General features: G+C 44.5%; 1 protein-coding gene across 1 annotated transcript in view; it reads left to right on the forward strand.

Moving 5' to 3' along the window:
• The window catches only part of LOC146234291 (contactin-associated protein-like 5), a 43,756-nt gene that overhangs the window by 14,595 nt on the left and 5,604 nt on the right, over nucleotides 1-23,557 (forward strand). Inside the window, exons 4-19 of the mRNA XM_084688498.1 lie at nucleotides 1,493-1,640; nucleotides 3,915-4,118; nucleotides 5,436-5,620; nucleotides 5,875-6,018; nucleotides 7,120-7,387; nucleotides 8,521-8,664; nucleotides 9,353-9,524; nucleotides 12,714-12,820; nucleotides 14,285-14,404; nucleotides 15,939-16,139; nucleotides 18,053-18,209; nucleotides 18,636-18,763; nucleotides 18,991-19,161; nucleotides 19,669-19,887; nucleotides 20,751-20,990; nucleotides 22,212-22,436. Of these exons, the coding sequence (XP_084544624.1) occupies nucleotides 1,493-1,640; nucleotides 3,915-4,118; nucleotides 5,436-5,620; nucleotides 5,875-6,018; nucleotides 7,120-7,387; nucleotides 8,521-8,664; nucleotides 9,353-9,524; nucleotides 12,714-12,820; nucleotides 14,285-14,404; nucleotides 15,939-16,139; nucleotides 18,053-18,209; nucleotides 18,636-18,763; nucleotides 18,991-19,161; nucleotides 19,669-19,887; nucleotides 20,751-20,990; nucleotides 22,212-22,436 (2,833 nt within the window). The remainder of the gene's footprint in view (nucleotides 1-1,492; nucleotides 1,641-3,914; nucleotides 4,119-5,435; nucleotides 5,621-5,874; nucleotides 6,019-7,119; nucleotides 7,388-8,520; nucleotides 8,665-9,352; nucleotides 9,525-12,713; nucleotides 12,821-14,284; nucleotides 14,405-15,938; nucleotides 16,140-18,052; nucleotides 18,210-18,635; nucleotides 18,764-18,990; nucleotides 19,162-19,668; nucleotides 19,888-20,750; nucleotides 20,991-22,211; nucleotides 22,437-23,557) is intronic.

The raw sequence follows: 23,557 nt of genomic DNA on the forward strand, positions 1-23,557 counted from the left end.
TTCCTCCCACCTGGGTGAGTTTGTCGTACATCAAGTTGTCAAGGTCACGGATCTTGGTCCCTCAAGTTCATATGTTAAGTGACGCATGTGAAAGTTGTGTTTCCAGTGATGCAATTACCATGAACACATGTAGGATGTTTTTGACCATGTTTGAATCCAAGGTGTTTTTATTTATCACACATATTTATGGTGTTGTGTAATATATGGAAAAGCTAAATAATAAACAGCTGGCATTATTACCTGTCACAGTACAGTTGAGTTACAACTGAAGTGAATGCTGTCCTCTGGAACACAATGCACCACTTAAGACAGTTTATTTAAGCACAAACATGTAGACTGAATCTCAAGTCGATAGATGTCAATCTGAAGTCCCCTGGTTCCTTTCGCTTGTTCTCAAGGAGCGTAAGGAGGAAATATCTGGTCCCAGTGACACTGCGACACTCAGACTTTATCATATTGATCCAAATGTTCAGATCAATACACTGCCAACACAGAAGACATCATCTTAATGAGGATGCATCAGCATTGTCCAAATACAACATCAACATTGCTGCAGAATTACATCATTGCCAGACAACGTGCTAAATGGCCACCCCATACTGACTTTCTGTTTCTAAACAATCCATAATAAGTCACTTTTATTTCACTTGTGTTTTTCAAGGTAAGCTGGCTTGATTGTGTTGGAGCTAGTTTTGGCTATAAAGCTTAATTCAATGGAGACAAGACATGTCTGATGCGGCCGGCTAAGTAAGAAAAACCAGAGGATGTTTCTGATAGAACCATTGTACCAGGTATATAATCAAAACAAAGAAATAAGAAAACCCATGAGGGCCAGTGAGGTGATTCTGACACAAGAAGGGAAGGAAATAAATAGAGAAACATTAGACAAATTGGATCATGTAAATGGTTCCAGGGCATTTCTAATTCAAACAGCATACTAAATAGCTTGTGTTAAGGAAAAAAAATGGAAATGAATTCAGCCATGCTATGTATACTGTAATAACACAGCACTTTGACCAGGGCCGTGCTATTCATATTGTAATAACACAGGACTTCAATGAGGACTTCATTGTACACTAATGAAATGAGACTGCAGTGGGACAACAAGACAAATATTTATGGATCTGTGTGTTTGTGTTTGTGTCTGTATATGTGTGCGTGTGCGTGTGTGTGTGTGTGTGTGTGTGTGTGTGTACAGCATTTACAGTATGCATAGATGCAATTTCTCATTTGATGTACTGTACTTCGATATTTCACGAACAACAAACCTCAGACATAAACATAAAACATAACCGTAAACATAAAACATCCATATTCATCATCTTGATGCACACACTTTAGGTAATAAAGCTGCATTGCACTTTTCTTTGCCTCTCAAGGTCCTCTTAAGATAAATGCAGAGACTATACATTAGAGATCATACTGTAGTCCCAACTCTTCACACTTAACCAACACTAATCTCTCTTCATCCTGCTCTGTCCTGTATCTGCAGAGGTTTGTGGGGAACATGAACGCTGACGGTGTCGTCCTCCACAAGCTCCCCCATTCCCTCAGAACCCGCTTCCTGCGCTTCGTTCCCCTGGACTGGAACCCCGTCGGCTGGCTGGGGCTTCGGGTGGAGCTGTACGGCTGTGCTTACAGTGAGTCCCCCCTGGAGGACCCCCAACCAGGTCATAGCCCCCGAGTAGGACCCCTACCCAGCACCTTACCTAACACCAGTAACTGTAGGCCCCTTAGTCAGCAGACAGCATCTAGCCTCTGTAGGATTCCCACCCAGCACCTAGCCCTATACCAGCACATGTAGATCCTTACACAGCACTTAGCCTCAACTCAGTAGTTAATGAATTTCCAGTCTTTTGAGACATTTGAAGAGTCCTAACTTACCATGTAAAACACATAACATACCACATCAGCATGACAGTCATTTGTTTTCATTAAAATGGGACCCGTCATGTAACGGTTGTCTCAGTGTAGGTCAGCACCCATCACTCTTGGAACATTATCTGAACAGGCTGGGGCTCTTGTGCTGACGCTGTGTATAGATGCCTTGTGAATACATGAGCTATAGACAAGCAGGAGTGTTCTGACATCCATCATTATCAGCGCCAAGCCACCAAGCCTGTCCATGTGAAGCATGTCCTGGTTCCTCTGTAGCATCTTGGTCCAGAGGCTGTATGCTGGAGGACAACCAGAGGAGCAATGCTCGTGTTCCTGTTGATGAGGCTCTATGGTACCAGTGTGCTGACAAAGCCCAATGCCAGCAGCTAACAGAGACAGACAACATCAGGCCTGCCTGTTCCTGAGCAGCCTTGCTCAGCTTGGGAAGCCAACGCTGAATAAATAAAGAGGGCCGTCTATGGGACGCCTCTGCCTGCCACTCTGCTCTTACTGGATCAGCAGTGAATTACTGCCCCGTGAAAGACAGTTATAATTATCCCTGAGTGAGGGCTTTCATAGTGCCCAGGCGCTGCACAGCATGATCTCTGTGTCAGTGCTGGATGGTGGTTCACTGTGCTAATAAATGCAGAATGACAAGGCTTTTAACTTACCAATGGAATGAAACTCCAGAGTGCAGTTACAGTGCAAACAGAAAGACAGAAGAACAGAACCCCAGAGCCAAACACCATCACATGGTCTGTCAAAGAAGACAGACATGCACTTATGGAAAAGCCCATGGATTTTGCTAATGGAGCAATCATCATCATTACTAAGATGTGTCTCTTAGTAACGGTAGGTTTTATACATCTTGTAAATGATTTAAGGGGCCCAGACATGGTTCTGGCACGATCAATAAAAAATTGAGAAGTTCGATATAATTAGCATAACTGTTGCCTTTATGGCCTAAATTAGCACATTTCAAACAGAGCATGTCAGGTTTTATTACGCAAAAGACATAAAAGTGGGTCATTATTAGAACGAGAGAGCATCTACCTTCACTTCAATTTTTGCTAAGTGTGTAAGTCATGTACGTGTTCTATTCTCAAGTTAAGAAATGGCACCAGGGGTAATTTCAGAGATAGAGAAGGCTTGTCTTCCCTGTTCTGACCATAGACTGTATATAAAGGTTATTTATATTTACAGGCTATGATTCTGACTCATAATATTTTTAGTTTGAAGTTAGTTTGATCTGTAAAATTCTCCTTGAACTTCAGAGACAGTTAAAAGACCCCTAAAAAGCACATGTGACATTGTCTTTCCATTTGCAGCATACAGTGTATAGTTTGTGTTAAGATTCTGTTTTAAATTCAGTTAAAACTTACAGATACCAAAGGGTGTGTTTGGTTGTCATTGTTTCTACCCATGTGAGTGTGTTCAACATTGTGGGGAATGTGTAAAACAATTTTGCATAGAAATGCCTTTGATACAATGTGATGTAAACGCTATTTGAACGATTTAGCCAAACATGTCAGTTTTCCCCAGGCTTCGTGCAGACTCTCTTGTTTCTCTCGTTGTATCATGCTCCCTGAGCTCTGAGGAAGAAGAACAGGTGCATGTTAGAGATTGCATTATTTATTCAGATAGTTTTACCTACACCAGCTGAATCACATTGGGGAAATATAATGTATTCTGGCTTTTAAAAACAGCAATTCAACATTGTCCCTTCGTTCTGTAGCACTGCGTGCAGTTTGAACCGTAGACTGGCAAATCTAAAGCCATACGAATGGTTTTCACACAGCATGTGTCAGGCAGGGAGGAAAAGTGTGAGAAAAGATATAAAAAAAAGTTGAACATTGTTCCAATCAGAAGTGTGAGTGGCAGCCAATTCAGTTCAAAGAAGCAGGGGACTCTACTTCAACTACACTCCAGGCGTAGAGGCAAGCATACACCTAAAGCTCAGTGGCAATGCAGCTAGCTGTGTTTGGGCTATTTTCTGAAATGCATTGATTTCTTTGATCTCTCGCAATCCTACTTAGAATCGTACGTGGCGGACTTTGATGGCAGAAGCTCTCTGCTGTACCGGTTTAACCAGAAGTCCATGTCGACGGTGAAGGATGTGATCTCCCTGCGCTTCAAGAGTGGTCAGGCTGAGGGGGTGCTGGTCCACGGGGAGGGCCAGAGAGGAGACTACATCACTCTGGAGCTGCACCGGGGCCGACTGGCACTCTACCTCAACCTGGGTGAGACTCTCACCAGGGGGGCCGGCCTCTAGGAGCTGTTGAAGGAAGGTGCTTCTGGAGGACCAGTTAACATGGAGTTGAGGGAGCAGTTTGGTTAATGGACTGTGACTGGTGGGTAGTGTGTGCCTGTGTGTCAGAGGAGAGAGAGACAGAAAGAGAAAGATGGAAAGACTGAGGGCCTCATGTACTTACCATTTTGCGCCCACTTCAGGCGTATTTGTTTTGCAATTTGTGCGTAAAACCATGACGAGGTATGTACAAACATGCCGCACTGAGGTAAAAGTGCAGCCTGCTTGTCACAGGAACAAAAAATTGTAAATTGTGCTTTTCCGTATCATGCATATGCATTCACGGGAGGGCCAAGGGGAAAGTGGGAGTTTCCCCAAAAAAGATGGGAGGGGATGCGTAAAGTGTGCCTAATTATGTATTCCGCGGTATGTACAGAAAACGCCCGTGAAAATGCGCCTCTATTTTGCGGTGATATTCTGCTCCTCTTAAAAGCAGGTGTAAACCTGGATGCACACGGGTTCCCTCGCATATGCCTCCTGGTGAAATGACAGCAGTAATCCGAGCAAGAGGAAGACATAGGCCGAAGAGACGATCTGAAAGGATTTTTGCCACAAGGATCACACTTTTTAAGTTGAGTGAAAACGAAATCATTACGCGTTACAGATCAAGCAGCCATGCAATATGGAGGGCTACTGGAATTTGTCATTTCAGTCCAGATAGCATTTTTTTGTGTCGGTGTGGAATTCCGGCCTTGTATATTTCAATTCGCTGTTACCTCATGAACAAGCACCTCTATTTCGTTATCACTAAATCTTTGTTTTTGCTGTTTTGACTTTGGTGGCTGATCCATGATAAAAACAGAGAAGGAGGCCCATTCAATTCCCCGTTTAAATGCTTGCAATTTACGGTATAGTGGGCGAAAAAAACTGCTGCGCTGATTACCCGATGAACTGCAGGTTTCGTAAATTACGACGTAAACTGAAGTATCAGAGCATGCGCCATCTGCGGGTTGGCCATGGCTCTAATAACGCTACGTTTGCAAATGTACGTCCATGAGGCCCTGAGAGTGATAGCAAATAAACCAGTATCAGATAATGTCAGTGCCTGTGTGTGTATGCTTAGTTGGGTGTTTGTCAGTGTATGTATGTGCCTGTGCATGGATACGCGTGTGCGTGTGTGTGTCCTTGCCCTCTCAATGACCACTCCACCTGAGCTCTATTGACTAGCTGGTCTAAAATTGTTAAGGGTTCAGTAAGTAGCTCAGCTGGTATCCAGTGTTCTCAACGAGGTTTGTGTGCTTGTTTCCAGACGACACCAGGCTACGGTTCAGCAGTGGTCGTGTTGCGGTCACTCTGGGCAGTCTTCTGGATGACCAGCACTGGCACTCTGTCCTCATCGAGCGCTTCAACAAGCAGGTCAACTTAACAGTGGACACCCACACACAGCACTTCAGAACCAAGGGGGAAGGAGACTCACTAGAGGTGGACTATGAGGTTAGTTCTCCTTTCTCCTCAGACTGACTGAACTGAAGGTGGACCACAAGGTGGTTCTCTTCTAGCTTCTCAAGCTGTAGCTGCCCAGATGTCCTCCTCTGACTTGCTGAGGAACTGTGGAATATGACATGTTAACATCATTAGCAGGGAATCTTAGTGAAGCCCCTAAGGTGTAACCTTCTGTTCTGAAACCATATTAGAAGATTGAATTCTCTTTATGTCTGACGGCTCCTTTCCCCAACCTTCTCCTCTAGCTGAGCTTTGGGGGCATCCCACTGCCTGGAAAGCCCGGAACCTTCCTCAGGAAGAACTTCCACGGATGCATTGAGAACCTCTACTACAATGGCATCAACATCATTGACCTAGCAAAGCGACGCAAGCCCCAGATCTACAGCGTGGTAGGAGCTTGAATGTGTTTCTTTTATAGAGGCATTATAGGGTTTAAGTGTTGCTTCTGCTGCAGCACACTAACACAGTAATTCATGCCAGGGGACAGGATGCATGTGTATTTGTGTGTGTGTGGGTGTGGATGTGTGATAGGTTAACAACACATAATCGTTCTAAAACAAAATGAATCACAGCAGGGGTTGCGTAACAAACTAGTCTTGACCCAGGAGTGGCGCTTAGTGACTGCTTCCAAGAGGCCAGAGTTGTATTGTCCACTTTAGGTCTAGCTCTGGAGAGAGATGAGCTCTTGATGATGCAAAGATGAATGTATCCAGGGATCTCTACAGTCAGGTTATTATTACCTCTCGCTCCCCTCCTGGGGTTAGATTGCATTATTCAAGGTGGCCCACGTCTACAGTGGATGTGTTGAGATATTGTGCCACCTTAGATGACGCGTCCTGGTGGATACAGTACTAGCCTTGGAGGAGTCTTCTGGCTCACTGGGTTTACAGCCGCAAACACAGCAGCTTGACAAACTGCAAGTGTCACATGGATGCTGGCAACAAGAAGCTAACACAAAACTAGCATTAGCATGAATAAGTTATCGATGGTTCCGAACTACATAGGACACTTGCCTTCAGCCAAAATCTTGGATTCCCCATGGAGGGCTTAATCAACGTTAGTTACTGTTTGCACTTTGAATCACTAGGATCGATGACGTGTTCAATCCTGCACTGCAGTGACCTTTTGTGGTGTCCAGGACCTCACATCCTCTGCTCTCAGTCGTCCTGCTCTGAGAGTCACAGTGGGGTTGGCAATGACATTTAACCCAGCTTCCTGCCCCCCCTTCCCCCACCACCACTCTCTAGTTCCTCCCTGTTTCTCTGCACCCTGCCTTCCACTCTCTCTTCCTCACACACAAACGAGCATGAACATACACATACATTCTCTCTGCCCCCACCCACCTCTCTCTCTCCCTCTGGAAAGGAGGCCAGTGAATGTGTTTGTAGTCATTAATAACAGCAAAGCTTGCATCATATTTTTAATTAACCCTGATATGTTGAAAGTTGATCTTGATCGCGGCAAGGTGACTGTGGTTCCTTCGTCTCCAGGGCAACGTGACCTTCTCCTGCTCAGAGTCCCAGCAGGAGGCCACCACCTTCCTGAGCTCCAGCAGCAGCTTCCTGTCGCTCCCGGCAACGCCGTCCGCTATGGGGGGTCTGGCGGTGCGTTTCCAGTTCCGCACCTGGAACCCAGACGGCCTGCTGCTCTCCACCCTGCTGGCCCAGGAGCCCCGGAGACTGGAGCTGCAGATCAGCAACAGCCGGCTCCGTCTCACCCACCACACGTCAGCCCAGCAGAAATCCGAGGTGTCCACTGGTGAGGACCAGCCGCTGGCCTGCAGGAGCCAACCCCCACACACACACCCAGACAACCCTGAGATTGAGAGGGCTCAGAATATAAAAGGGTCTATTATTATTCCACAGACAGAGAGGCGCGATCAGTTGTGCCTTAGATGATTGTCATTTCTTACACTGATGGTCTGTAAACGTTAGGAGGAGGACAGATCTGCTCAGCTTATTTCCGAGTCTGCAAACAAGATAAGAATCAGGTTTTTCGGATGTGTTTTTCCCACAACGGGAAGATGAATCGTGCATATCAGTGGATTTGGTCATTCATACCAGCTTAGTGAGACGGTTATCCCAGTCAGAGCCAAAATCCACATGCTCCTTAGGGGCTGATTGTTGGGGTCCAGATTTGAATATTAACAAACAGAGGTCAGTCTCCATCTGTTGCTCGTTGGAGGATCTGTACAGTCACTGTCACAACCGGGGTGCTTTCCTCTACTTTTTTCCCTCCATTGTTTGTTTCAAACAATAACTGTCTGAAAATCCAGCTCATTTAAGGGAACTGAATGGTCATTCTTTTAGCATACAACCTACCTCTCACTCCGACACCAGATGGCTAGCACAGAGGGGATTGTAGACACACTGCAGACAGGCGCTGTTCAAATGCCCTTCATTGTAAAGGCCCACGTTTAATTAAATTAAAAATTTAAAAAAATAAAGGGCTGCACCTGTGAGGCTTCATGTTGTTTCACTCCCAAACAAACAGCAGGAAACAGGCTGTGAATCAGCTTGGTTTATTTGATAATGGAAGGTTATATACAGTGTTAATTAAATGAGGGAGAAGGAAATCTATAAAGTCAACATCTTTTAACAGCTTCTGACATAACAGGTTGTGCATAGCTCTTACAAACAGATTAGGCTGTGTACTGTAGATGGAGCACAGAAATGTATTAGCTTTGCTTGATAGCATGTGTTTGTTAAACAGAATATGAATCTACTTTATATCAAAAGAAAAAACATGTCAGGATGGAAATATTAGAAAGAGGATTGGAGAGATTTCAAACACCCTTGAATATATCAGTAACATGTAGAACCCTTTCCAGAGGGACTGATAATGTCCTGTTAAAACGCTCTCACTCAGACCTGTCCAATGTGCTTCCTCAGGTCACAAAGTGAACGATGGACTGTGGCACTCGGTGAGTCTCAGCACGCAGGGTCTGCAGGTGACCATGAGTCTGGACAATGAGCCGGCCTCCACCATCGAGCTGGGGGAGCACCTGGAGGCAGGACACAGCTTCTACTTTGGAGGTCAGATCACAAACAACGACAAGCTTCAACCTCAGAACATTCCTGTCCATGCCTCATATCTCCTACTTTTCCTCTCTAACAAATCCAATGAGATTATATCAATGTGACTGTTCAATGTAGGGTGGTTCTGATGTACAGTGTGTTCTGGCTTCATTGTAAATGTTCCAAGCATAGTGCCCTGGTAACCCATTCCTGATACTTAGAGTCTCTGTTCTCCTTATTGAAAGGGATGTATAAGCAGAGATTTACTTCATCTGACCAAACTTTGGAGTTCCCAGAACTTGCCATGTAAATCACAAATCTTCTGATGCTGGCATTTTACTAAGCTGCTTTAAAGGTCTTTAACTAGCAAAAATGGAGATTCTCAGCAGGTTTAATTCTGTTCTCTTTCCGTCTCCATGGTGACAGACACCCACCCATCAGAAGGGTTTATCACAGAGCATGTTTAAAATGTTTTATAAATACATGAACAAAATTGAAAAGGAATAAAACCCTAAATATTCAGTTTAGATCATTTTCATCAAATCATAGTTTTCTGAGTATTTGGCGGTGCATCAGCAGCCAGTCAGCACACCAGCCTCTTAGCATCTCAACATATTTCTCTAAGCCTCTTTTGTTGCATTAGTTTGGTGATGGCTGCTTTGACAGATGTCAGGTTATATAAACCCTCCCCACTGTGTCATTTTAGGTTGCCCCTCTTCCCAGAGTGTCTCGGGCTGCAGGAACCCCACACTGGCATTCCAGGGATGCATGCGTCTTATTGTCATCAACAGCCAGCCAATCAACCTCAACCACGTCCAGCAAGGCCTGCTGGGAAGCCACAACGAGCTTCAGTTTGACACATGTGGCATACATGACAGGTATGACAATTAACAGATGTCAAAGTTTGATGAGATGTGCTCTCTTCAATGGAGCTAAGGTTTGTTTCCTGCAAGTATATTTTGCAGGGAAGATCCTACCAGGTCTCCTGGGGAGGCAAACTGTCAGACCCTCGCCAGCTTTCCACTGGGGTCCCACAGGGCTCTGTCCTTGAACCCCTCCTCTTCTCACTGTACACCACCTCACTTGGACCAATCATCACCTCCCATGGCTTCTCCTACCACTGCTACGCTGACGACACGCAGCTGTACCTGTCGTTCCCCCCGACTGATCCGGGGATCTCAGCTAGGATTGAGGCCTGCCTCGCAGACATCTCCGCCTGGATGACCGAGCACCACCTCCAGCTGAACTTCTCATCATCCCGGCCAAATCCTCCATCTCCCATGACCTCTCAATCACCCTGGGATCTGCGACAGTGACCCCTTCATCCTCTGCCAGGAACTTTGGGGTTACCATGGATGATGAGCTCTCCCTCACGGCCCACATTGCTGCGGTCTCCCGGTCATGTAGATTCACCCTCTACAACATCGTGAAGATCAGGAGATACTGATCACTCCACCCAGCTGCTTGTCCAAGCATTTGTCCTCTCCAAGTTGGGCTACTGCAACTCGCTGCTCGCCCTTCTCCCAACATGCGCAACCCACCCTCTTCAGAGGATTCAGAACGCAGTGGCACGCCTGGTCTACAACCTACCCAGACGCTCCCACGTTACTCCACTCCTCATTTCCCCATTGACCTTCCGAGCAGCGAACGGGACTGCACCCGACTAAATCAAGTCTCTCCTGCAGCCTTACACCCCCACCCGCCACCTACGGTCTTCTTCAGACAACCGCCTCGTGGTCCCACCGCTCAAGACTACCCGGTCCCAACACAAGCTCTTCTCCTGCCTGGCCCTCCAGTGGTGGAATCAACTCCCCACCTCCATCAGAGACACAGACTGTCTCTCCACCTTCAAGAGAAGGCTCAAGACGCATTTGTTCCGGGAGTATAACAGTACTTAGGAATGGTTTGCTGAACCCAATGCTAGTTTCCTCAAGGATTACATGACTCTTGCTTAGAGACTTGTTGCTCTTGTTGGTTAGTGGTAACTGATTTAAACTGTTGCATTTGCTGCGAAATATTATATTTTAGTTAATCTTATTTTTATTTTTATTATTGCTTGCTTTTTCTACTGGTACACTAGCACTTAGAGATTCATGTTGCTTAATTGTAACTTGCTTAACTACATGCTCTTATGGTTCTTCCCTTTGGCACTTCTTTTTTGGTCGTTCACAATGTGTGCTTCTTGTTTTGGCAACCCGCAATTCTTTGGGGCTATCTTGTTGTTATTATCAGTGACCTATGCACTTTGTAAAGCTCTCTCTTGGAAGTCGTTTTGGATAAAAGCGTCTGCGAAATGAATAAATGTAAGTATATAAGACGGTTCCTTTAGTGCTACTGCATTGGAGTATACCCAATAACCATGTTAGCTAGGGCCTAAACTCGAACATCAACCCTACGCCGGTACTGTCTCTACCACCATTATGTATGGGTCGATCTAATTGTCAGACAGTTCGAAAGTTATGCAAAGTCACCTTGGAACTCATATTTGAGGATTTCTTGCCTGAGAGTGTGTCAGTAGCTGAAGCACAGAGGAGGGGACACAGTATGGAAAATGATAGGAAAAAGGTTCACAATGGTTAAGGTCGCATAGAGGCTTTCTTTGAACTGTCTCTCTAGTGGTGTGACTGATTAGCCACAATTACTGTTGTCAGTTGTCCTTGTTGCCATGACACCTTGTGGAAGGCAGCCTGAATGAAGATTCACTGTGCTGTGGTGGTGTTCGCCTTTCAGTTCGGGGAACTCTTCGGAAAAAACCCACTGTGAAGCAACGCACAAAGAATGTGTATATAGGGCTTGTGAGATGTAACATAAAGAAAACTAAGAACTAGTAAGGTTACAGGGAGCAGCACTGGCAATGTGTGATGAATGATACACTGTTATTCTCAACCGGTAAGTTTCCATTGTTCACTGTTCAGAATGATGTACATAATTCCCATCAAATATTGTATAGTATTGGAAATACGTTCCGGTTGGCCTTCTAAGCAGCATTTCAGAAGAGGAAGTTGGAAGAACGTTGATACTGTGATAACCCTTCCTGTCAGCCCCTGTGGATAAACAGGATTAAGAAATCAGTTTAAGTCTGTGGGGTTCCACAGCAACACAGTTGCAGCTCTTTGCTTTGACCTTTACAGTTTTTTAACATAATTGTGTGAAAGTGAACAAAATCACTGTAATCAAGCAAAATTACCATAATTTACCAGGACTTCCTGTACCTTAGTGTCGAAGATGATTGTTGATTGATCATTCTGTGATTGATCCTTCTGGCAGCTTAACAATGTTGCTGTTTGTCATTACAGCGTTTTGTGTGCTTATTCAATTTGCCATACTCTATGTGGCCTAGCTGTGTTACTCACATTTGTCTTGACAGCAGCCCCCCCCCCCCCCCTGCCACCTGCCTCTGTGACCCCTCCATGACTTGACGCTCCTTGGTTCTGAAGAAACAAATAAAAGAAACACATAATTGATAGTGAAACACAAGTTGGCTCTTCAACTCGTCACTTCCATTACAGGGAGGGGGGAAATCAATGTCTTTGTTCCTGTGGGCACCAATTATAATATGTGATGCCTAAGCCCTTAGAGAATGACAGTCTAACTACTAGAACTACATTGTCCAAATCATTTCCCCAAAAAATTGAGGACATAAGAGGACAGAATAATTGCTTTGTCCAATGAAGATCCTGAACATTGGAGCAACCATTAGGCCATCACTAAAAGCATCACTACCCATGACCAACAAAGTTCACATGTAGCTTTAAAGAAACTAAATGGCAACTAAATTGGCTTTACAGCTCACACACTCCACACTAACAACAGCTGTCTCCCGGGATTAGATAGCATTCAAGAATTTAACAACATACAAGAGGTTGGTCCAGAATCAATCTTTGGAAACCCTGTTACCAATCAAATTGTCTCGAGTCTGAGGCATGATGCAATATAGTCTATTTTGTAAATATATTTGAACATAACTTTGGGTAATATTGTCTTTCTTCTTTCTATTCTCTCTCTCTGTCTCTCTTTCTGTCTCTCTCTCTGTCTCTCTCTCTGTCTCTCTCTCTCTCTTTCTCCAGATGTCTTCCAAACCTGTGTGAGCATGGTGGTCAGTGTTCCCAGTCCTGGACCACCTTCAACTGTGACTGTTCAGGAACAGGATACTCTGGAGCTACCTGCCACAACTGTGAGTGGATGTGCTTGGTGGAGGCATCTGGAGGCGTGAGACACATGAGAGCATTGCTGTTCGTCCTCCCAAATGGACTTTTAGTTATATTTTTGGTCTCACCGACTTCTGGGTACATTGCGTGAGCAAAGCGTGAGAACGATACTAAATCATTTTTGCTTTGCCCTGTGCTTTAGACACAGTGGGCCTAACGCTTTTGCGCCCACTTCAGGCGTATTTGTTTCGCAACGTCCGCGTAAAAGCATGGCGATGTATGTACAAACATACCGCACTGAGGTAAAAGCGTAGACTGCCTGTCGCGTAAAATGAAAATGGCAAATAGCGCTTTTCCATATGCATTCACGGGAGGGTCAGGGGAAAGTGGGAGTTAGCCATTAAGAAATAGGAGGGAATGCGTAAAGTGCGCCTAATTACGTATTCCGCGTATGTACAAAAACAGCCTGTGAAAGCACACCTCTATTTTCCGGTGAAAATGATCCACCTGTTAAAAGCAGGCGTAAACCAGGATGCGCATATTCTTCCTGGTGAAATGGCAGCAGTAACCGGAGCAAGACGAAGACATAGGCCAAAGGATTTTTGCCACAAGGATCACACTTTTTGAGTCGAGTGAACACGAACGCGTTACAGATGAAGCAGCCATGCAATATTACAGTTACTGGAAGAAATCAAAGATGACATTGAATCTCCGACACAGCGTTCACATTCCATTCAGTTGCAGTTGTTAAACTCCTCACTACATTACAAATAGGCCTATTGGCATCAGGATCATTTCAAACAGTCATGCTGTTTTGACTTTGGTGGCTGATCCATTATAGAAAGAGAGAAGGAGGCCCATTCAATTGCACGTTTAATGCTCACAATGTACGGTATAGTGGGCGGAGAAAGGCGCTGATTACCCGATGACCTGCAGGTTTCGTAAATACGACGTAAACTGAAGTATCACGGCGTGCGCTTTCTGCGTACTGGCCATTGCGCTAATAACGTTACGTTTGCAAATGTACGTACATGAGACCCAGTGTCTGCGGTTCCATACTGTCGGCCTTTATCCAGGCTGTTTACTATTTACTTTGATTCCTCTTTTGTATACATAATCAATTTCAAGGCAAAACTGTACAGTTGTAACAGTTCTAGTCCACTGTAAGGTAACAAGCAACACCATTATGCTTAACATATTGTGGCTGTCCCCATCTGCATTAAAGACAGTATGAAAATAAGTCATAAATACAATGAACTTTAAAACTTCTTGGTGCATGTGTTTGTTACCCCTGTCTCCTCCCTGCTGGTGTGTGTTTACAGCTTCTAATCATTCAGCAGCTGGAAACAATTTAGCACACAATACGCATCTGCCATATCACCAAACTATTTTCTATGCCTAATGACATCTGCTTTGTAAATGTCATGCTATTTCTAGCTCATTCAGGAACTGTACAGTAATCTCCTTTTCCCTTTATGTTTTCCCTCCAGCTATCTATGAGGCGTCCTGCGAGGCCTACAGACAGGTGGGCAGCTCCTCGGGCTACTTCTCAATTGATCCCGATGGAAGTGGACCTCTGGGGCCCACACAAGTCTACTGCAACATGACAGGTGAGCCACTGTCCCTACATTCCACCCAGCACACGGTAACTTCAGGACCGGATTAAGGCAATGGGCTTTAGGGGCTGCAGCCCTGGGCCTCGCGACCAGGGGGGCCTCAGGTTGCCAGATGCCGAGTGGGTCAACGGCACCGCGCATAACATTAGAAACATTCAGAGTGAAAACAAAAATAATGTGCGAAAATGTCCGGTCAAAGAAAGCACGAGTGGGGGCAAAATCCGCAATACGACTGAGCTCGAATAGCTTTGACGACTTTTTATAGTACTAATTGGCTGTCCATCAAAAGGAGATGCAGTCTTTCGATAGACCCTCCAATCATCAAGCAGAAGCCCAGCGTCCAGGCTAGCCCACTCCTCCAGACGCTGAGCGTCCGTGGGCGGGACATAATCGCAGCATTTATCCAATGATCGTACAATTTCGAAGCACTGTAAAAAACTGTTCAAAGCAGCCCATTGAAGCTGGGCTTCAACAGTGAAATGCACTGTGACGCTACTGGACTGTATGAGAAGGAAATCAGTCAGTCGACCTGCTACGTGGCTGATTCTGAACGAACTCGTCTTCGAGATGAACGTGTTCTTAAAACATTTAAAATGTTAACACAATAGTAAATATTTGACAACGGCGGCGTCACTATTTCAACCACCGTAGCGCGTTAAGTGCAAGCGTAGGGTTCGGATTCGGTGAAATAAAAGGTTTGGCCGAAACCAAAAGCCCAATATTCGGCCGAAACCAAATCCTGGATTTGGTGCATCCCAAGTCAATAGAGCATGACATACTGCGCCCACTGGACTTTGAAGAGCTCATTGATGAGTTTGCTTTGAGAATGAGCAACAACGGGCCTTTTAATATCACTGATGTGATGATGTTGATGGTGAGTCACATGTTTAAACTGATCATATTTATAGAGTGGCTCTGTGGACTGTTGTGTCAGTGCACCTGGCGTGGGTTTGTGTGCATGTCATGATGTGCGTCGGGGCCTCATTCTGGTAATTAGCCCCAGGCCTCAAAATGTCTTAATCCGGCACTGGGTAACCTCTGTGTATGTTAGAAGCTTTTCAAACATAACAGGTTCCTGGTAGAACACATTTGTGAGATTAAGTGGCAGCTGACATGTACAAAAGTTAAAAAATATTTTTTACCAACCGGAAAAGGGTCCTGACTGGAGTATACGCATTACAGTTTTGGGACAGAAGCTTTTTGGGGTGTGTTCAATTCCACAGTAATCTGGCTTTATGAACAGAATATGGTTTAATATTGGATTACATATCTTTAATCCTACAAATATGATCATTCAGAATATGTTGTGTTCTATATGAAGGCTTTATCTAAGGTCTTGATGTAGAGGCTTAAATGCATTCCCCCGATTTCAGTTTATCCGTTCATGTGAGGTAACAACACATATATATCTGATGCAGTAAAATACAGACATAAGACTGTCTTCTGAGCTATATACTGAGTAATAAACTGAACTTTAGCCACTGTTTTAATAAAGTGTGTGTATGTATGTGTGAATGTGTGTGTGCAGATGAGAAGGTGTGGACAGTGGTGACCCACAACAGCTCAGGTCCAGTGAGAGTCCAGGGTTCCTCCATCCAGAAGCCCTACATTATGAGCTTCAACTACAGCGCCTCGTCTGACCAACTACGCACCCTCGTAGCCGGGTCCGAGCAGTGTCAACAAGAAGTGACATACGTCTGCAGGAAGTCACGCCTCTTCAACACTTGGGGTGAGTCTTCCAACTTTTTAAAGTTTTTTGTTGTTGTAGTTCTCCAACCTAAGATAACATAAGAGTTCTGCTGCGCATATCTTTCACACTTCACTAAACAGACATCAAAAGCAGGAACAGTACTGCATGACCGAATGTTTAGTCACATCCTCTCTGTGTGTTCCCTGATGATTCTGTTCTATTAAACAATGTTTGTGAGCGGTCGCTTGGGGAGTTGAATAATACATCGCTGAATGTGAACTCAGTTAGTCACTTGGTTCCTGCGTAGCTTGGGGAGAATCGACAATAGGCTCATCATTTATAAAAAATGTATGGAGGCAGATATCTATGAGGTGAATATCATGTCACAGCAGACAATAAACAAGTTTGTTATGCCCAAGAAACAAGATCATTAAAGGACTTTTTTCTTCAGCCCAGCAGATCTGAAACAAAATATAATTGCATCCATTGTTTACTTCATCGCTTTAGAAATTGACGCTGTCTAAAAAAGTTATTTGCAATTTTGTATTTTTTTATTTAACTGGTCGCTATAATTGTACTCGCCTCAAAAACAGATGCTTTTCACCGTAGTGAACGTCATGGTCGTTCTACCCCCAAATGTCCCTGTGAAGACAGTTTTCATATTCTTCACAACTCAACCTGGATGTCTTAATCACAAAACAATGATGGAAAAACCTACAGCACTCTTAAACGCAACGATTTGCGTTAAAAGTCAACTTCCCAACTTTGTCACTCTTTCTTACTTCAAGGTTTTATAGCTGACGTAAAAATGTGTCCTTCAGCAAAATAAAAAACTTTCATGACTAAGTACTTTCTATCACATCCTCCGAGACTAAGTAACTCTTCTCCCTTCGGGGAAAAATATACGGTGGATTTAATTACATTTCACTTACGTGTTCAAGTACCTTCAAAATCTCCTCATGACTATTTAGATTTAACTGGGAAACAAGGTCCTCAAACACTACTTACCTGTCATCTGGAGGCAGATCTATGGAAGATAACAACCTCTGTGTTGTTGAATTATTATCTTGGCTTCTTTCCCAGTCACCCAAATCCATAATTATATCCCATATCACATTGTTACAAGGGCTAATGAAACGTAAACAGGTGATTTATGGTTTTGCATCATGATGGAAGCTTGGAACTTGATGAAATCTCTTGGCTTTTAACCAAGGTCACCTGAGTTCTGGCCAAGCCTCTGCTGTTAGTGTAAAACAGTTCACTCCAGGTTTAACCTAACCAGCTTGTGGTTTGTGTATTGCTGTATGGGCTGTGGGAGCCATTCAATTATTTTCTCGAGGAACAACACTTTTATTTTATATAATGATGATGTTGATAATGATGTTAAAGTTGTCTGTATGGTCCTAGATATGCTCTCATCTACTGCAGGTCAGCAGTCCAATGCAGGGTCCTGTGGAGAGGCAAAGGAGAGAGGCAAGGCTATTTAGACAGACTACAGTACATGTGACCAGTCTGACAGACTGCAGTACATGAGGCCAGTCTGGCAGACTGCAGTACATGAGGCCAGTTAGACAGACTGCAGTACATGAGGCCAGTTAGACAGGCATCACTCAGCACTCAAAGGGATGGTGCCAGCAGATACCAGCAGGTTCCAGCAGTAGGGCTCTGACTACCCTCACTAGGCCACTCCGCAATGGTGAGCCCCAGACTTTCACCAGGTTTCTGATGGGTCCATGCCCAATTCTCTTTGGGATGCCAAGCGTGAGATTGTTTTCTGAAGACATGTCACACTAAGTCTTTTTGTTTGTTTTTTGTGTGTAAAAAAAAGTGGTTTTCCCATAGCAAAATATACAGTTCTGCTATCAGGGTTGTTGTCGTACGATTCTTGTTGTCGGTTCTTGTGTCGTAATCCTGAGAGTATCCATGAATGTGCGTTTAATCTGTGTTTGTAGACGGCACCCCGTTGTCCTGGTGGGTGGACCAAGGTGGAGAGAGGAGGACCTACTGGGGAGGCTTCCTGCCCGGGGTCCAGCAGTGCTCCTGCAGCCTGGAGGAGAACTGCAGAGACATGAACTACTTCTGCAACTGTGATGCAGACACAGACTCATGGTAACATAAGACCATCACCCCCACATGCTATATCTCCTGATGTTCAAGCTCATCACCACCATGAGCTGTATCTCCCCGTGTTCATGATCATCACTCTATCTCCCTCACAATTTAATTTGAGCTGTAGGCTACTGTACCACTGTCATGTAGTGTGGGCAAACTGTTTGTTTCTATTAGTACATACTGTTTAGTGGCTGCATCTTGATTATTGGCTACCCTCAGTGAAGCCACAGCAATGGTAACACACTTAACTGCTGTAAATGGAAATACTGTAATGGTACTGTATAGCATCTCCATTTTAGAATGGTTAGGAACAAGGTCTATTCTAGTAGAGCTCTGAGGTAGTGGGCTCAGACTGAAGGACAGAGAGGGCTCCTGATTGCTTCATTCTGCCCTCAGCACTGAGCTCCTTTTCCTTAATTACAGGTCTAATGACACGGGAGTCCTCTCCTACAAAGACCACTTACCCGTGAGGGAGGTTATTATTGGAGACACCAACAGGACAGGCTCGGAGGCTGTCTACAGCATCGGCCCACTCCGTTGTTATGGAGACAGTAGGTGACCGCTTCTATCTTGTCATCTTAAATCAGGACAAAGAAATGGAATAAGATTGTAACACAGATTTTTTGGGGGGTAGAAATACAATTTCTTCTAAGCTGTGTTTTGACAGACTGCATGGAAATGGGTATTGTTGCCCATACAGAGCATGTTGAGATGTTCCTGTATGCTCTGGTCACTAATGTGTGTTTACCAGCTGACCCTCCTGTCTATTGTGCTGCAGAGTCTGTCTCAAACGCAGCGTCCTTCTACCAGGAGTCGTCCTACCTGCACTTCCCCACCCTGCAGGCAGAGCTCAGCTCTGATATCTCCTTCTACTTCAAGACCAGCGCCCCCTCTGGGGTCTTCTTGGAGAACCTGGGCCTCAAGGACTTTATCAGAGTGGAGCTCAGCTGTGAGTCTGACCGACACACACACGCATGCACACACACATTCTCATACATGCACACACAAAAGCACACACACACAGCTACTCAGAAAAGTGCACACACACTCATTCACAAAGGGCATCATGATAACAGCTCTCCAAAGCTTCTTTTTCAATGGGCAATATGAGAGTAGTGTATAAAATATGTATGATTTCATATAATGTTCCCTAATGTATGACCACATCAGCCCAACTACATAGATACTACGTGATCAGGAAAGTGACAATTTAGTAAGGAATAAAGATTCACAGCATAATTCAAGCAACAACAATGTAATCAAATGGAGAATAATTTAAAATATACATCAGTGTTTATCGTGTGAGGATGGGAAAGGAGGTACAGGAATGTGTGTGTGAGCTTGTGTGTGTTTTGAGGGAGTTCTCGCAGGAGATGCCAAAGTGTGTCAGCTATGTGTAATAAGAAATGTGCTGTATTTCCTCTGACCCCCGTCTGTGGTGCCTGTGTGCCCTCAGCTCCGTCCATGGTGACGTTCTCCTTCGACGTGGGAAACGGCCCGGTGCTCCTGGCGGTCAAGTCCCACGTGCCCCTGAACGACCGTCAGTGGCACCACGTGAGGGCGGAGCGCAGCGTGAAAGAGGCGTCTTTGCAGGTGGACCAGCTTCCCTTGCGCTTCCTGGAGGCCCAACCTGACGGACACCTCCGCCTGCGACTCAACAGCCAGCTCTTTGTAGGTGGGTGTGGTCACCACTTACTAGACCCCGCCCCTCAGGAAGTAATAGAATCACCTATAGAATCACTAGACCCTACAGACAGTTATTTAATTTGAATTAGCAGATTGATTTCTTCAATTGACATCCATAGGCCAGCTCAAGAAATACGATGTTCCCAAACATATACCAGGTCATGGAATGAATTATAAGGCTATTAGATATTTTTTTTCAGATTCATTATCATTACTTCACAGTAACTTTCTGGCTGTGCCAAAGCATTACACAGATGAATAGCTTTGGAAATTCCATATAAGCTTCCCAGAGATGTAATCTTTGTGGGCCATAAATCCTGCTTAGTCATTCCCAGGCTCGTTCTGTTGCCTCTAGTTATAAAGGCTGGAAAGGTCAGCCTAACACTTTATCCTAATAGATATTCTTCCATATTTGCATATATTTAGTCTTAATGAGACCCCTCACACTTGAGTGCTTTCCAGAGTTCACTTGGCTCTCTGGAATTAAACCAGAGGGTGTTGTAAATCCTCATCAACATCAGAATGGACTATAACGAGTATCGTATACAGTAGATATGGATTCCTATGAGTAAACATTATAAATGTTTGGGACAACCAAGTCTATCAGACCAACTAAGTCTATCAGACTTATGAATAAAAGATCCCTTAAATGCGGTCTGTCATTCAGGAGGAAGCAACTCACCTATTGAATCACTAGACGCTCCCCAAGTATTAACTGGCCTAGAGAATCACTAGACCCTCCCAATCAGGTATTAACTGGCCTATAGAATCACTATAACCTCCCCATCTGTTATTAACTGATATATAGAATCACTGGACCGTTAATAAATGAACACACTCTTTGTCCTTCAGGAGGAACGGCATCCAGACAGAGAGGCTTCCTGGGCTGCATCAGAACCCTGACCATCAATGGCGTGACCTTTAACCTGGAGGAGCGGGCTAAGATGACCCCAGGGGTGAGCTCCGGTTGCCCTGGCTACTGCAGCGGTTCCAGCAGCCTGTGCTACAACAGAGGGAGGTGTCTGGAGAAGAACAGCGGCCACGTCTGTGACTGCTCCCAGTCCGCCTACGGTGGACCATCCTGCAAGGAAGGTGGGTAGAGATGGAGGACAGTGTACACAATTTGTTAGCCGTTATTAATATATAATATACAATGAAATTTGAATCGTTTCTTGGAATAATCAATTTGTCATTTTAAATGATGTATTGGTAACTCAACCAACAGTTACCTTCTGCCTTTTGCACTATTATCAACCTGTGAATGTATAAATGTATTGTTGTTTTTCTCTCTGAACCATGAAGCAGTAATGTTTTAAGCTCTCATATGAGCCAGATGATCAGCTATACTCATTGAAAACTCTTTGATGTGTCTGTTTGCAGCGGTTTGAGTGGGATTCTTGCATATTTTATCATTTTCTCTGTGAACTGAAAAATTCCCTGCTACTGTAAAGAAGCCATCACCTTTCATTTACACTGAAGTAAACATCCATTATTGACTTGTCTCAACCCTCGTGTGTCTTTGTAGATTCTCTCATGTTTCTGTGTGGGTGAGGGACTTTCCCTCTTCAGAAAGTCATGGCTTGTTCAGAAAAGTTATGCAAACAACAAAAATCCCTGATTGCAATTGTGCTTTTCTTATGCAACTTACTGGAATTTTATTCATCCAAGTTCAGGATCGCGGTGGAAGAGGAAACTATTTTTGAGTTTTTTCAGCAGTCCTACGTCTGTTGAAGGAAAAGTGTTAAGATCAGTGGTGTTCAAAGAGAAGATTGGGCAAACAGCAAGTGAGGAAATGATCAAAGCAGGAGAGGAGAAGAGAATGACAGATCCTGGCTGCTCTGCTGTCTCCAGTCTGTCTGGGAGGGTCCTTCTTTGACTCCTCATGGATGGCTCATGCAGGAGTAGATGCGTCCTCTGCAATAACTAGACTGTGAAAAAAGTTGTGTAATGGCCCCTATGAACCTCTGTATTTTCTGAACACGACAGTGTTGTTTTGGGAGTTCAACTTTCAAGGGTTAAGGTTATAAAAAAGCTTCCCATTAAAAATCCCCATGTCCAAGAGACATACAACCTCTGAATCCTGGGATAACCTTTATCATCTTTTCTCTCGCTCTTTCCCTTTCTGTCCTTCACTTCTTCCTCACTTTCACTTCCTCTTCTATCCCTTCCCCCTCTCTCCCCCTCCATTTTCCTCCTCTTGGTTTCACTCTCTCTCTTTATACCTCTCTCTGACCACTCTCACTCTATCACTGTCCCTCTTTCCTCTGTCTATCTTTCCTCTCTCTCCCCATCCTCCTCTCTCTCTCCCTCCAGAGGTGTCTGTGTCCTTTGACCAGGAGTCCTCGGTGACCTACACCTTTCAGGAGCCTTTCTGGGTGATGCAGAACAGGAGCTCCCAGGCCTCCAGTGTGTACAGAGAGATGAGCAGGGCCAGAGAGAACATGGGTTTCAGCTTCCTGACCTCCCAGAGCCCCGCCATGCTGCTCGCTGTCAGCACCTTCAGCCAGCAATACATCGCTGTCATCCTGGCACGCAACGGTACCCTCTGCTCATTACCGTATGATTAGGATGTATAGCCAATTCAATCCACTGACTATTTACAGTACTGGAACTTCTTGAAAAATCACAGGGACCAAACCCTCTGTTGAGAAAGGCTATAATTAATTTAAATCGCAGAGGTGTTAAAAGCGGTAAAAAGGTGACGTCTCAATTGTTACTCACTTTGCCAAGTTTAGAGGCAGACAATTGCCTGGAACAAACTTTCAATTTAAAGGATGTGCAATTCCTATCCTATGAAAGGATTCCGTTGTAATCCCTTCACAGCTTATTTGTCATATTACAAATATTTGGTCCATCACAAAAAGGGACAGGGGAAATTGATTTGCCTGCTGGCAAACAGTGCCAAGTTCACCGATGCGTCAACCGCTATTCAGCTCAGAGTATAATGAAGCTATGAGTGCAGGGGACCCTTCACCTTAGACCTCTAAGCTGACAGCCTCTGGGTCAAATACAAAGGGCTCAAAGCATCATGTTGACTGACACCCCTGTGTCTCTCCAAGTCACTGCTCTTTCAAGCTCGTCAGTTGAGAGCCCAAGAATGTGTACAGGTTGGGTAAATATAGACAGAAAGAGGGAGAGGGGAACACTTTATTCAAGGTAATCTCCATCCACCAGGGTTCTGTCAGGACACTCTCAAACACAACATGAAAAAAACACGTTGCTTTCACCGCCTGAATTGTAATATTGACCCAACTTCACTTGATAATGCAAAGCTCTCTACCTCTCTGATCTGGTGTCGTGTGTGGGGGAGGAACACTGAGTGCATATTGACATATTCAATACAAGAGCAAAGAGCTTTAGGCTGCTCCCAGAATAATTATTTATATATCTTAAGAGCCAACTCTAGGGGCCTCAATAGAGAACCTTCTATTTATAAAAAATCTCAATTTCATTGCTCTTACAATGGATTTTTGTTGAGTATTAAGTACAATACATCCTTACCTCCCTCAGTGGTCACAATGCTTATTATTATTGATTGATATGCATGGGTGTGCTGAATATGCTGAATATAGCTTACAGTATATTGAGGTAGAATGCAGGCTTTTCAAAAGGTACTCTCAAGCCCCCAGCTTTCCAATCAATAAACAACTCTGTGAATT

The sequence above is a fragment of the Hypomesus nipponensis genome, chromosome 23 (genome assembly GCF_054491055.1).
Source record: "Hypomesus nipponensis isolate SF chromosome 23, ASM5449105v1, whole genome shotgun sequence".
Taxonomy (NCBI): domain Eukaryota; kingdom Metazoa; phylum Chordata; class Actinopteri; order Osmeriformes; family Osmeridae; genus Hypomesus; species Hypomesus nipponensis.